At 37.4% G+C, this 14420-nt stretch overlaps 1 protein-coding gene across 9 annotated transcripts in view; it reads right to left on the bottom strand.

Moving 5' to 3' along the window:
* Window positions 1-14420, bottom strand: part of snap91a (synaptosome associated protein 91a) — a 72255-nt gene that overhangs the window by 37389 nt on the left and 20446 nt on the right. For all 9 annotated transcript variants that reach the window (XM_014020469.1, XM_014020467.1, XM_014020473.1 and 6 more), the window contains exons 2-8: window positions 11439-11581; window positions 6544-6619; window positions 5840-5942; window positions 4259-4352; window positions 1799-1910; window positions 1323-1429; window positions 1065-1106 (exon numbers count right to left, since the gene is read on the bottom strand). In XM_014020469.1, the coding sequence (XP_013875923.1) occupies window positions 1065-1106; window positions 1323-1429; window positions 1799-1910; window positions 4259-4352; window positions 5840-5942; window positions 6544-6619; window positions 11439-11581 (677 nt within the window). The remainder of the gene's footprint in view (window positions 1-1064; window positions 1107-1322; window positions 1430-1798; window positions 1911-4258; window positions 4353-5839; window positions 5943-6543; window positions 6620-11438; window positions 11582-14420) is intronic.

Raw genomic sequence — 14420 nt, forward strand, 5'->3', positions numbered from 1 at the left:
CATGGAAACGCTGCTGCTTTGCAGCTGCGTTACCCTGCTTCCTCGGGCTTGGACCCCTAATAATGTGTGTGTGTCACATAAGCCAGTGTTTATTTATATAAAAAATAAAAAGAAACTGGAAAACAAAATATTTTCTCCTAAATCTATTTCAATAGGTCAGATCTCTATCTAAAACTATATATATAAATCTTCAGATATATTTAGTAAAAGGTTGATTTTTTGTTTATTCCAGAATTGTTTGTTGGGGGAAAGGATGCCTATAACTAGAAAAGTTTGCATTTAACCAGCATGCCATTGATGCAATCCATCCATGCTGCCAAAATAAAAAATAAAAACCTCATCTGTTGAGTTTCCACAGCTGACTGGAGAAAAAAACATCAGTGTGGGATTCAAAGGGAAAAAAATTGGTTCATTATCCTGGTATTCACTTGTGTTTGTCAGTGACCCACAAAAACCAGAAACCCAAATTGATAAAAGTCGTCTTGTGACTCTGGTCGTGATGGAAACTCCACAGCACAAACTGAAAGATGCATTTAGTGAACTGAAACTATATTTACTGGTCTCAGAAGCTGGCAGGTTAACAACAGCATTCAGCATGTCACTTTCATCCAGTCACATCCTCCTGCTCCCTCTGACTGCTCTGGATCTGTCTGGTGGCTGCGCAGCATCCAATCAGCACGCTCACAAACCCACACCTTCCCTAAGCTGTCCGCTCCCACAAGCTAGCTCTGTGCACCACTCACTACTCACATTCTCTGYCTCAATGATCATTCTGCACCTCTGGAAATGAAAAAAAAAAAAAACAAGGAAGGGGCAGGGGGCAAAGGAGGCATCAATAACCAAAGACCCACAGGTCAGTGGGGGGCTGCAGTTGTGTGTGAGTGTCTCCAGGAGAAGCAACCATCATCAACACAACAGGAGGGAAAAAACACTTTCACACTTCATGCAAAATACAAGAGTTAGAAAACACCACAGGCATGCTCTRTTAGAAAACAGCAACAAAAACCATTAGTTAAATAATAATTTGATACAAAAYATACAGTAAAAGCTACAATCAGCCTTACCTGTGTAAGCTCAGGAATGTCATTTTTATCTATCCCCACTTGCTGCAAAAAAATAAATAAATAAATAAAATAAACCAGGCAAACGATTAAAGCATGTAAGGCAGAGCTCAGGGGGGCACAGTTAAATACAGTCTACTTTCATTATTTTCTGATTTAAAATCTAATTTAAAATAAGTTMGATTTAAAAGCTACCAGCTGCATATCCCTTAATTGAAGGATGTGAGGAGTTCATCAATGACTGAGTGATGTGCAAGTTACCTCAGCAATTTTAAAGAATTCAGAAACTCGAGTCATTCTCGTCAGGAATCTCTTGTAGATCTCGAGCCCATCTTTACACTGGCTCCTCTTCATCTGGAAAAACTTTTCTGAGCAAAACAAGATGAAAACTAATAAGTAATAAGGTTTTTTTTAAATCAACAAATGCATCAACCCTAATGTGTGTTTACCTGTAGTAAAAAAAAAAACTACTGGGCCAAACGTGTGAGTGTGTGATGCATGTATGTTGTACTGCATGTCATATTAAACATTTAAATATAAATGTTTAAATTGTGTAAACCTGTTGACACCTTTGAAACATAAAACTTAATACATTAATATATTATTATTTAAATTTATTATTTTATTAAACATATTTAAAGGCACTTTTCATGGCATTCAAGGACACCGTACAATAAAATAAAATATTTGCTGTGTCAGTTCGAGGTCAGTTGAAGTAATTCTGAGTTTTTTATTACCTAGAAGATTGATGATGCCATCATTGTAGCAGGCATACAGCTTGATCAGATCCTTGAAGAGCAGGAGAAAGCAGGCGTTTATCACCCCATTGTTCAGGTCCTTTTGATGAACCTGAGGACACAAGTAAATAAAAAATACATTTAAAAATACAGTTCAAGTGTCATCTTAGGATAACGATTTTTGTCAAAATGATCTAATGACTAGTTTAAAGAAATAGTTTTTAAGGTGTTCTGTGAAGTTGTTTTCAGTAGTCAGTATCTTACCTGCAATAGACTCCACTGAACATTATCGGTTTGTAATATCAKGAAGAAATTCCTCAGTTAGTCTGAGTGGGGCCAGATCTGAATTAGACTTTTGTTGCTTTAAAACAACTTCAAACTTAAAAACTTCTAATTTAATAACATTTATGGCATCATAATATAGCCTGTGATTATTTTTTACTATAACCTGGTTGTTTACAATGAAAACCAAGTTTTTGTGTCGTCCAGTATTCTGCGCAAATTAAACCATGTAAAGGATAACCAGGAAAAATATTAAACAATAGTAAAGTAATCAAATATCCATAAAACGGCGTTCACTTGAACTGTTTAAAAACCGAGAGTGTAGTTTGAAAATCTGCTTTGAATCTGGCTTCACACTGACCTGCTGCTCATCTCCCCAGAGAAAACTCCTCCCTGATGTTTTTAACTTCAAATCCTAACCCTAACCGAATCACTTACAACTTCTTCTGCAGGTAAGATACTAACTAAAGAAGGCAACTCTACAAAACGCTACCTAGACTATTCCTTTAAATACAAATTTACAAATAAGTGAAATAATCAAAGAGAAAAGAGATATACAAAAGATATACAAAACGTTTTCTTTTTAAATGACCAAGGTACTAGAACCACAGTAAGAATCAAGATCCTGCAGCTGTTTACCATGAAACACGATATGAACTCTTCTTTGTAACAGGCTGCTGCAGTGATGGGCTTATTCATTTAGACATCTTTATACAACTTAAGGCCACTTTGAACAGGACAGGGACCACTGGGCATCCATTGACCAAATTTGGACTGGATCTTCCAGCAGTCTCTAAAATCCCCCAAAAAGTCATTTCTGTGGAAATACTCCACTCTACAAAGAGCATTGAAAGTTTACTGAGTGTTCAGATCGAACAGCCCTCTCAAAGAAGCCAACAGACCTCTGAGAAGCAGAGAGAGTTCACTGAGAGACAATCTAAGAATAAAATCCTCAAGTGTGATCACTGAGTACTAACACGAGCTGATTCTGGTGATCTTTCATCAGTCTGTGACTACTTTTGCAGAAATCTCCTGGTAAGTAATCCAAGGCTTTAATATGTGACTCCCTCTAACTTGGTCACACAAGGCTCCAGAACCAGACGGTCTTTTTTCATGTCAGAAGCACAAAGGAGAACAAGTGCTGTGACCCTCAGGTACAGAGTTACAGGTGACAAGTATACACTGTTTGTATCACAAAAGACTGACAGATCTGGACAATTTTGTTCTCTTAATAGTTACCTAAAGGTCTTTGCCCGATAAAAACAGGTGTGATAGATCAGGTCTAATAGTCAGAGTTTAATAATTATGTTTATTACAAAAAAACTAACTCAAAAGACAGTTTATTTTTATTTGAAGAATTTTACTATATGAAGTAAAGTGTGACCCCTGATTTACACTAGATGTGGTTCCGCTGCAGTGTGCAGTTTGCTTTCATTTGCAGCCCAATTTATACAGCGTCGCCTCTGCTCAGGTCCGCTCCGGTGTGAACAGAGGAGGTCTGAGAAGCAAGTTCAGGAAATGCAGTGATAAATGTGGAAGTCAGAGCAAAATATTTCATTCTGTGGAAGACAAACTCCAGACACAGTTGAAACTGGATCGCTGTTGTCTTTTTGAATATTCTGATAACAAAATAAAATCCATGTGTGATGTGTACATGTATGCTTTACGCCACATGTTGCCATCTGCTTCCCAAACAGAACGATACATTTTGACAATATTTGTCCATATATTGATTAATATAACTGGGATTTTGACTAAATTAGTCTGCATTTTGGTGACTTATTTTGAAAATATGGACGTTGTGCTTTTTCCTTTTCCTGTTGGTGCGTTGTGATCTTTGTAGATTGACTCCGGAGTCCAGCAAAAATTAGAATGTAATCTAACTTTGGGGGATCGCCATCCTCTCACCACCGCCCTGCGCCTCTGTGGGGAGCCAGTGTAAATACTCTCATTGATTAGAATGGTTGTGTATTTACTGTGGAGGTCCAACCAGAGTGGAACTGCTTCTTTTGTAAATTAGGGATAAGAGATGTCAGGGGTTATACACACATCATCTCACACTCTCACCTTCATTTATCACATCCTGAAAACCCAATGAGTCTTTGCTGGCCTGCAAGTTCCCATCAGCAAATTCACAAACACACAACATGACGTTGCTTATCAGCGAGCATCACTCACATCAAAATCCAGCAGYGCATCAATCTGGCTCTGCAGGGTGGGCATTCCTTTCAACAGCTTCTCCACTGACATGGTCCTCATAGCTCCTTCAGCTCTGACAGAAAAATAGAAACAAAAATGACACATGAGAATATACTCGAAAATATTTAGAGTTGCTGAAAATGGGAACAGCTTGCTTATGGGGCGCCAAGTGTAAAATGAAATGTTAAAAAATTCATTAACGTATTTTTCATTTAGCTCACTTTTTGAGCATTAACTTTTTTCCCACTAACATTTTATTGTTGTTTAGCTCACTGTTCTTACATTTACTAAATGTTAAACTTAAATGTTGAAGAACATATTTAAATATTAAATCCAATATCTAAATGTTCAAATATAAATATAAAAGTCAAACATTAAATGTTGAAGTTAAATGTGGAAGTTAACATTTAGGTATTTTGGAATGGAACGCAGCCTTCAACACAGCTAAAGCTTCATTACATGACATTAAACTTGCAGAAGCAGTCAGTGTCTGAGCTGCACTTCAAACTGCTGGACCACAGGGACCACCCATACTGATTTTTATGAACACATTTTGAATTTAGATTTTAAATGTCGTCTTTAACAGCGTTAGAAGCATTAGCAAAAGTTAGCATCAGCAAACCCGGATGTAGTCATCATCTTGGGACAAACATCAACCAATGGTTGCTGCTAGCCACTGCTAGCTGCTGCTAATGCTGCCGAACATAATATTTAAAATCTAAATTCAAAATGTGTTAATAAAAAACAATATGGGTGGTGCCTGTGGTCCAGCAGTTTGAAGTGCAGCTCAGACACCAGCCATAACTGCAAGTTTAATGTCTTGTAGGGAAACTTTTAGCTACACTGGAGTGCTAGTGGTTGCTATTGTCTCAGGATGATGTCGTTCTAAAATACTGTACATGAATGTTAACTTCAACATTTAACTTCAACGTTTAAGATTTAGCTTTTTTATTTAGATTTGAACATTTAGATTTAGGATTTAATATTTAAATACATTTTCTAACATTAAAATTTAACATTTAGTAAAAAATATCTAAACGTAAGAACAGTGAGCTAAATAACTATAAAATTAATTTAATTTTAACACACAAAAAGTGAGATAAATTATAAAAAATATGTTATATATTTTTTAACATTTCATTTTACACTTGGCGCCCCATACTTGCTCTGCTAACAAAGTGATGAATCTTATTTTCTTCTCTGCACTGGTCACACACTGTGTCTGATTCCTATTCTGTCTATTTTATTGTTCCGTGGTTGTTTTCTGTCAAGGACAGTTTATGGATGCTGAGAGGCTTYGTGTCTGCCAGTGAAACTGCATGCATTCACTCTGCATCTCATCGTAAAGCCTTCACACCAACATGGACATGACATTCTTGAGGAACAAATGACAACCCTTGAGGGACTCGCTGCTCCGATCAATCTGGAGGCAAACACGTATAAAAAGGAGGTCTTYACTGTTCTAGTTCAACTAATAAACTGTAACGTGATAAAAAAAATCTAAATAATGCTGAAATATTTACACAGCAAGGCAGTGGGATAAGAAAATTGAAATATTACCCTTTTTTGACTCGGTTAAAGTCGAAAGACATCTGTCTGTAGGCGAAGGCCTTCTCGTTGAGATATCGGCTGTAGCGTCTGATAAATGTGGACATGTCGTAGCCTGAAGAGGAAAYAGTCTTTATTCAGACAGAACATCACCTTTACGTACGCTGAGGACAACACTCATGCTGCAGGCAAAGGTGGCCCAAATGTGATTTTTTTCTCTTTTTGTTCACATGTAACCTGTATCAAAAACCAGTAACCAAGTATTATTTCATTTTTTAAAAGTTTGTTATGAATTTTGTTTGCTTAAAAACTGGTAAAGTGTAAAGAATCACTAGCCTCTTCTGCTGAATATAAACAATTGCCATTTTAACTTCAATAATTTTTTATTTGTTCATTTGTTTGTTTGTTTTTGTTGGATCATTTTAACTGTTTTCATCCATCAGCCTCTGAACATTTTAATATAAGATTAAAGGTTAGAATTAAAATGCCCTAAGATGTTCATTGCRTCTTKTTAGAAAAGATATCCGTGACAAGASGCTGTGAACCTGGTCATCCTAAGGGAGCGGGAGCTGCTGCTGTAGGCAGACAGACTTTTTTTTTTATTTTAAGACTAAGACATTAACTTTTTTTCCCCTCAGCCTTGGTGCAGGTCTGAAATATTGGACTGGTTTCAGGTTTGGAATGTCGGCCTGTAGGTAGGAGTAAGCATAACGCACCATGAGAGCCAGTTTTGTCCAGGAAGTTGCTGAGGTTAAACAGGGTGTTCCTAGATGCCAGGAACTGGAGGAATCTCTGCAGAAAAGAAAAGACAAGTATAAAACATTACAATGCTGCCACCTTGATGAGAGGCTGTGAAGATAAACTGGGCACATAAAGGCAACAAGACATTATGTTGTAAAGACAAACAGGCTGCTGTCATTTGACAGACAGACACAATAACCTCTGCTGTTATTTACTGAGAGTTTTGTGAGCTGTCGCAGACATTACTGAATATRCAAATTGCCTCATCTGTTTACGTGACTGAGCTGAACTGTGAAATGTGTTTGCATTAGGGCTGCCACGATTAATCGATTAATCGACGACTAATCGATTATTATAATAATCAATGACTAATTTAATAATCGATTAATCGTTTTCTTTTTTTTTGTTGTTGTTCTTTACTTTGTTTTTCTCTCCAAACTGCTTTGACACCTTCCACTGCCACATCTGCCTTTCTGTCCTTGACACACATGCACAGCAGTGGTAACTGGGGTAGGCCGTGGACGTCACAAGACATTATACAGACAGGCTCTGGTATCATGGCTACCTGACAACGGAGCTCAAAAGTGTGGGATCATTTTAAGAAAATGAAAGAGAAACCTGTGCAATATCTGCAGAGCAGAACTTGTCTTCCACAGCAATTATTTTTAGTTAGCATTTAGCTAAAATCTAACGATGGTTATATAATAGCAGCTGCATTCTGACACGATAAGCTGTATGTTTTATATTCAATTAATGTATGATCCGATTAGTCAACTAATCAAATAAATAATCGGTGATTAATCGATTATTAAAATAATCGTTTGTGGCAGCCCTAGTTTGCATGCAGTTTTCTCCCAGAATCCAAAACAAAGGTAAACTCTGTTTTCTTCCTGTCACTAAATATTCTGTTTTCTGTGCTGTAAGCTCGGAAGATAAATCTACTTTTTCAACACTGTCAGAAGGTTAAGGTTACTGAATATTAGATGTTCTCTGCATTTGTTCTCCTCCCTATAAATTATTGCTTTATTATCATTGTATTCTTTCATATCTACAGTTTAGAACCAACTTGGGCCATAAAAGAGCAGCTTTACATTCCATCATGTCAGCCTTTGTTACTCATTTAAAGGCTTCTCTCCAACAACTGGAGCATAAAGGGAACACAGGGGACACAGATGGGACACAAAGGGGACAGGTCAGAACTCAAACTGTCTCTTCAGCTAAACCTATGATTGCTGTTAAGTTTAAATCTAAAAGAAACAATTTTAAAAAAGCAATTTTCACCYAAAGACCTCAGCTACCTAATGTACTTATCCAGYTTTATAAGACGTTTTGGGTTAAATRCAGCATATRTAGTAGCAGAGGGTTGTGAAGTGATTGAGCATTTTCAGCTGCTGCCCGAGAACTCTGGAATGCGCTGCACATCAGACCAACGCACTTCCTGTTTTTAAATCTTCTCTTAAAATACACTGCCTGGCCAAAAAAAAAAAGGTCACACATTAATATTTCATTGGACCACCTTTAGCTTTGATTACGGCACACATTCTCTGTGGCATTGTTTGGATGAGCTTCTGCAATGTCCCAAGATTTATTTCCATCCAGTGTTGCATTAATTTTTCACCAAGATCTTGCATTGATGATGGTAGAGTCTGACCGCTGCACAAARCCTTCTCCAGCACTTCCCAAAGAYTCTCACCAGACTCTGTGGAGCCAATCCATGTGTGAAAATGATGTCTCATGCTCCCTGGACCACTTTTTTTTTTTACAAATTCCAGCCCAATGTAGCTCGGCGGAACTGTCCACACTATTTGTCTGATTGGATTCGCCATCTTGAGATGTACCAGCGGACAGTAAGGTAGGTGGAAAATTGTTATTGTCTGCCTGACCAAAAACATTTTCTCTGTTMCCAAACAACTGATTACAGATTCGGAAATACAGAGATATGGCTACAACTCAGCTAATGTTATTGTTTGTTAGAGGTGCTCAGTCATAGCAATGAGATGAGGAGTGTGACATTTCATGCTTAGTCAGAGTTGAACAAGAAATATTGAAGTTAATTACWACTGGCCCTTTGAGGGCCACCACAACACTCATTTAGCCCTCATTGTAAATGAATGTGACACCACTGGGCTAAAGTTTGGTGAGACAGTAGCTGAGAGTCATCACCAACACAAACTCTGATTRAGACACATTGTGCAACATCAAAACGGCTCGTCTGTTAGCAAAATATCTCACAAACCACTCAACAGATTTGAAATAAAACTTTCAGAAAGGGATTTCTGGATGAWCTTCTACAACTGACTAACTTTTGAAGTCAACCCAATTCAAGATGGCTGCTACAGCTAAATGACTTTAGCCAACACAAATGTAGGTATAATGCAGTCTATTTCAGAGATGCTGAGATATAATTTGATTTGGTATTWGTTGAGAGTCATACCCAACACACCGCCCAGTAYAGAAGCACTTAGAAGAAAAATAACTTCTCGATTATCACTTCTATCCAAACTACTCTTCTGTTTAATGCAGAGCCACTTATGCTAAATAGATAGATCCTAAGTTCAGCAAAGCCTGTAGCATCATAACAGACAAACTTTYCTGCTACCTATACAGGCTCCCCTGCAATACAAAGAAARACAATCAATATAACTGAAAAAAGCRAACAGGAAAATGACCCTGGGCACCCACTATGCGCCCATACACCAGCCCTGACACATTTAAAACGCAGGAAAAGTTTTTTTAACATCGACAAGTTAACCAATAAACATAAGACACAGGWAATACAAAATAAAGCAATGGAAAGGTTTGGAATTAACAACCATGGACCACACAACCGTACACAACTCTGGGAAATGTGGCTGAAGAAAGCAGACTGCAGAAAAACAAATGGTGTGCCCTGAATTGGGCAAGAACCCSTGTTAGACTTGGTAAAATGGGAACTTGACAATACTGCAGCCTGTGAATGGCACCAAATCCAGAACACTGACTMTCGTTTCATTTCCTGCACCTTAAGATCTCTGTCAGGTCAACGACAGCAAAGRCATCGCTGTCTGTCTGGTATGACTCAATATGATGAAGATGATGATTCCCAACATACACACTGGTGTTTTTCTGACTCTTTGTGTCAATTAATTCTGGTTGACCTCCAGACTGATTGGCTACCAGCTGATGTACATTTTCTTGTTGACTGTCTTCAACAGGAACTTGTGGCATCTGATTCATAAAATAAAAACTGTCAAACTCATCATTTAAAAAAATACCCTGGTCACTCCCCTGGGAGCAGTATTTCTTCGATCAGCACTGGTATACTGGAATGTAAACAATTATTCTTACCCTGCTGAAAGGAGACACATATATAGTAAAGTAGACATGTTGATCCTGTCACTAGTTAAAGTAAAATGACTAAAACTGGTCACAAAGTTTAAGATACGGTTGCATCTAAAATTCAAKTAAACTGTCACAAAATTTCCTTCAGAAATATAAACAAAATGTAGCACTTCCAATGTGATCTAGGGTCAATTTCAGCTGGAATATCAACATTTCTGATGCAATATCTGTATAATCATTGATGCTGTTTAAATAATTCCATAATAATATTTAGATAAACTGATATCAACAATTTAGAATGGATTTGTTTTAAGATGACAATAATCCACTTTGGACTATCCACAATATTTTCAGCAGAACCCCACTTCAAATCATTTGAAGTCATTTTAAGAACATCTCATCTGAGACTGAGAGCACAGGAGCGCCTGTCCAGATGGTGCAGCTTTACATACGCATGTCATTAAACAAAACTCTGCTAACATCTCTGAGCTGGGTCGGTTCTGAAGTTTSCTGATGAAGTGTGTCTGCAGAGAGAGGTGCTGGAGTCAGGTTAASGATTAACTGCAGATCAACTTGTCCAAAACTAAACCACAGAGTTCTGATAGTCTAGACTAACAGTTAGTCCAAATAAAGAATGTTGAAGAAGAGTTTGAGGACATCTATAAATACTTTCCCTCTGCTGCTCAGCAACATGTTGAGCTGCAGCAGTAACTCAAGAGCCTCCACCAATACGAGCCAAAGCAAGCTGTATTTTCAAAGGAAGACAAAATCATTCAATGTCTGCAGGAAACTCGTGAATATTTTCTTTTATTTTGTTAGTTTGTATTTTAATGCTGGAGCAGCAGATCACAGATGCTTCAGCAGTGAACAGGTTGATGAGATTTGAAAGAAAACATGAGACAAAGTGTTGGTTGTTCACGCCAGTCACATTCATCACATTATCAACAAACAGGCAAACACTTGCTTAGTGACAGCTGAAGTGTCACACACACACACACACACACACACACACACACACACACACACACACACACACACACACACACACACACACACACACACACACACACACTGAAAATATTTGGTCTTCTATTAGAATTTTAAACTCCACTGCTGACAAACAGGACAGACTGACAATTCACAGATCATGACTGAAACTTCTGCACACAAATCAAATTTAACAACTACTGACTTTAAACTCAGAATCTAAGAATTCTGATACTAAAGTCAGAATTCCAACTTTGAACTCAAAACTAGCTGAGAATTTTAAGATTAACTTCAGAATTTCAACTGTGATTTTAGAATTCTGGATTAAACTCAGTCATTCTGTGATGGACTTGTGACCTGTCCAGGGTGTACCCCGCCCCTCGCACTGTGACGGCTGGATATGGGCACCAGTGACCCGCACAACCCTGAAAGGAAGAAGTGGTTATAAATAATGGATGGATGGATGGATTCTGAGAGACAGCCCTAATCCTCATCCTTATTTTCAGCTGAAACCATGATCAATCTGTGCAGGTCTTGGTTCCGATCTACATCGTGGCCTCACCTCGTTGCCTTGCACCATCAGGTGGTGTGTGGTGATCAGCGCTTTGAAAACCACCACCCAGCTGGCGTTGCCCACCCTCTCCAGCAGCGTGTCAGCCATCTGGGGGATGTTCACGTTGGTGTCCTGGGTGGCCTGGATCAGGTCTGAGGAGGGAAAGAACAGGAGGTCAGGAGATGGGCGTGTTTCACGAGGTCTAAAGATCAGCTTCAGGCACAAAAACAGAACAKATGGGAGAGAAAATAACCAGAAGGATAAAATGTGAGATGATTTACTTTATAAAAATTCCACAAAACAAATGCTACTGTATATTATAGTAYGTACTATACTACTATTGTGTATTATCAGAGGTTTATAGTAACTAAGTACATTTATTTCGTCGCAATGCTTAAGTAGATTTTTGAGTATTTTTTACCAATTATTTTTAAATAGCTACTTTTAATTTTATTTCATTACATTTTAAAGCTATAAATGATACTTTTACTTCTTTACTTTAAAATGTAAAACCTAGTTACTTGTTGCAAAATTAATTATGTCCGAACTCATCATGAAAGATGTTTCTGCTCTAAAAAATGAAGTGTTGAATTTACTCAACAAAGTCAAGTCAACTGGCTCCACCTAGTTGAGTAAATTGAGCAAATAATATACACATATGGCTCAATTTACTCAACCTGGCTTAGTGGAACCAGGTTGGTTCAGTAAATTCAACAGTTTATTTCTTAGAGAGCGTGTAAAAGTACTTTTACTTTTACTTTCCCAATTTTTGTGAACAGTTTTATGACTTTTACTTGAGTAGTTTTCTCATGAGTGAAAATTATTTTTTCCAAAGTCATTTTCTGTTCATGTAATCTTACTTTTACTTAGTTATTTTTGAAGTACTTTATAGACTCTGCTTATTATACACTTTGCAGAACGTATTGTAAACTATTTTATTAATTATTATTTTATGAACTGCTGCAGTTTCACAGATTTCAAGCTGAGGTGTGGTAGTAACCCAATTCAAAATGGCCCCCACAGCCAACTAATACAAAACATAAAAATGGGTATAAATCAATCAGTTTTACTGATATTGAACAAAAATCTGGTGTGGTAGTAGCTGAGAGTTATTTACAAGACATCATGAATGCTAACGTACTACACGACGTCATTTTACTAACTCGAGTATTCCTCAACAAAAGATGATTTTAGTCTAAAATCTATTTCTTCCAGGAATTTTAGGTCAATAAATAATCAATTGTTAGGTTTTTACAGTCAAATACATAACCAGTCATTATCACACCTATTTTCTGCTACAGAGATGAGGCTGTTTGTGTTTGAGGAAGCTGCAGTTTTCACTGCGCTGTACTCAGATGAGTGCCTTTCATTACGCTGAGGCTGCTCAGTCTGAGTCACGCCGGCTTGCTTTGCTTTCTGCAGTTGGGCGTTTAAAGCAGCACAGGCAGCCAGAAAACGAGTGGAATATTCCACAGCAGACAGGAAGCACAAATAAAGACACGACTGCAATAACAATCAGAACCTCGGCACAGTGAAAGATGGCCAGGGCAGCAACGATTACATAGTGCTGAAAGAACAGATCGACCCTTTTAAAATAAATAACTTCAGGTCAGGCCTGTAGTTCAGCATAACCTGAGCAACAGTGTTGTAGTAAGCTTTCTGTACAGTTAGCTCCATGTTTGTTAGGAGGTTCAAACACATAAATCTGAACATTTTATTTTAAAATTGATTAAATGCAGACCAAACTAAAGGCCTGGTATTGTGCTTATTACTTGTCATGCAGGAGTTAAAGACAGAAATGAAAAAAAAAAGGTTCAGCTGTTTTGGCCAAATCCTGAAAATAACTATCACATTGTGAGACATTACACTCAGACTGTGTGTTAGGGATGACTCTCAAACACTACCACATCAAATCTTTGCTCAGTGTTTGTCCAACTGATTAAGGTGCAGCCATTTTTGTGTTTGCTAAGGTCAGTTAGATGTGGAGGCTATCTGGAACTGCAGTAACCAAAGTACTAGACTCCCTGACATCTAAATTACTACACAACTTCCTGCCACTGCTCGATCYGTGCCACCAGCTCATTTGTGCATGTGCTAAAAGAAATACTTACTGGATTACCAATTAATGTGCTCGATTTAGGAAAAAATACTGGAAATAATTTCCATAATTAATTATAAAGGTGTGCTAAATAATATTCTGTAAATAAATTTAATATGCATAATATACATATACATTCTGATAGAAAATATAGATATACGATGTGTACATTTTTATTTACAACTTGCAGACCTAAACTGTTTGTTTCGACAATTATAATTCATCTCATCTCCTGAAATTAAAAAAAATCCTGAAATAAAAATCCATGTTTTGCAAACATTGCCTTTTCTATGAAACACTAAAGCTGATGAAAGACTATTGAAAAAGACTGAACTCGAAGTATATATATTTATATACCAAAGAATAACCAAATTTAACATATTAATGTCCATATGCCATGTGTCTACACAGCTACTGCACTCAGGTTTCGTCTTTGATCTCCCACACCCCTCCAGCATTCAGTTTCCTCCCCTGGTTCAGGCGTCTCAGAAATGGTGTCAGTTTTAGTCAATAACTCAACACAGAACAAACCTAAATGTGTAAAGTGACAAATCTAAGTCATCACAACTGAAAATGCTTCAAAGATCACACATAAACGCGTTCATGACTCTTTTAGATGAAATTTGAGAAAATTCAGTAAAGGCAGGAGGCAGTGCTAAAACAAAAACATTAAAGAATTACATGTTTGTGCTAACTTAACTCTTATATTTAACATTTTTTAATACTAAAAAAATGAATATTTGTATGTCTCAGATCACAGCAAAGATGTGTGTCTTTGTTTCTTTTTTAATTTTCCAACAAAGTCATGTGCTCTGCGACAGAATGACATCCCAGCACATGTGTGTGTGTGTGTGTGTGTGTGTGTGTGTGTGTGTGTGTGTGTGTGTGTGTGT

Source organism: Austrofundulus limnaeus, unplaced genomic scaffold (assembly GCF_001266775.1).
Source record: "Austrofundulus limnaeus strain Quisiro unplaced genomic scaffold, Austrofundulus_limnaeus-1.0 Scaffold253, whole genome shotgun sequence".
In the NCBI taxonomy this organism is placed as follows: Eukaryota; Metazoa; Chordata; class Actinopteri; order Cyprinodontiformes; family Rivulidae; genus Austrofundulus; species Austrofundulus limnaeus.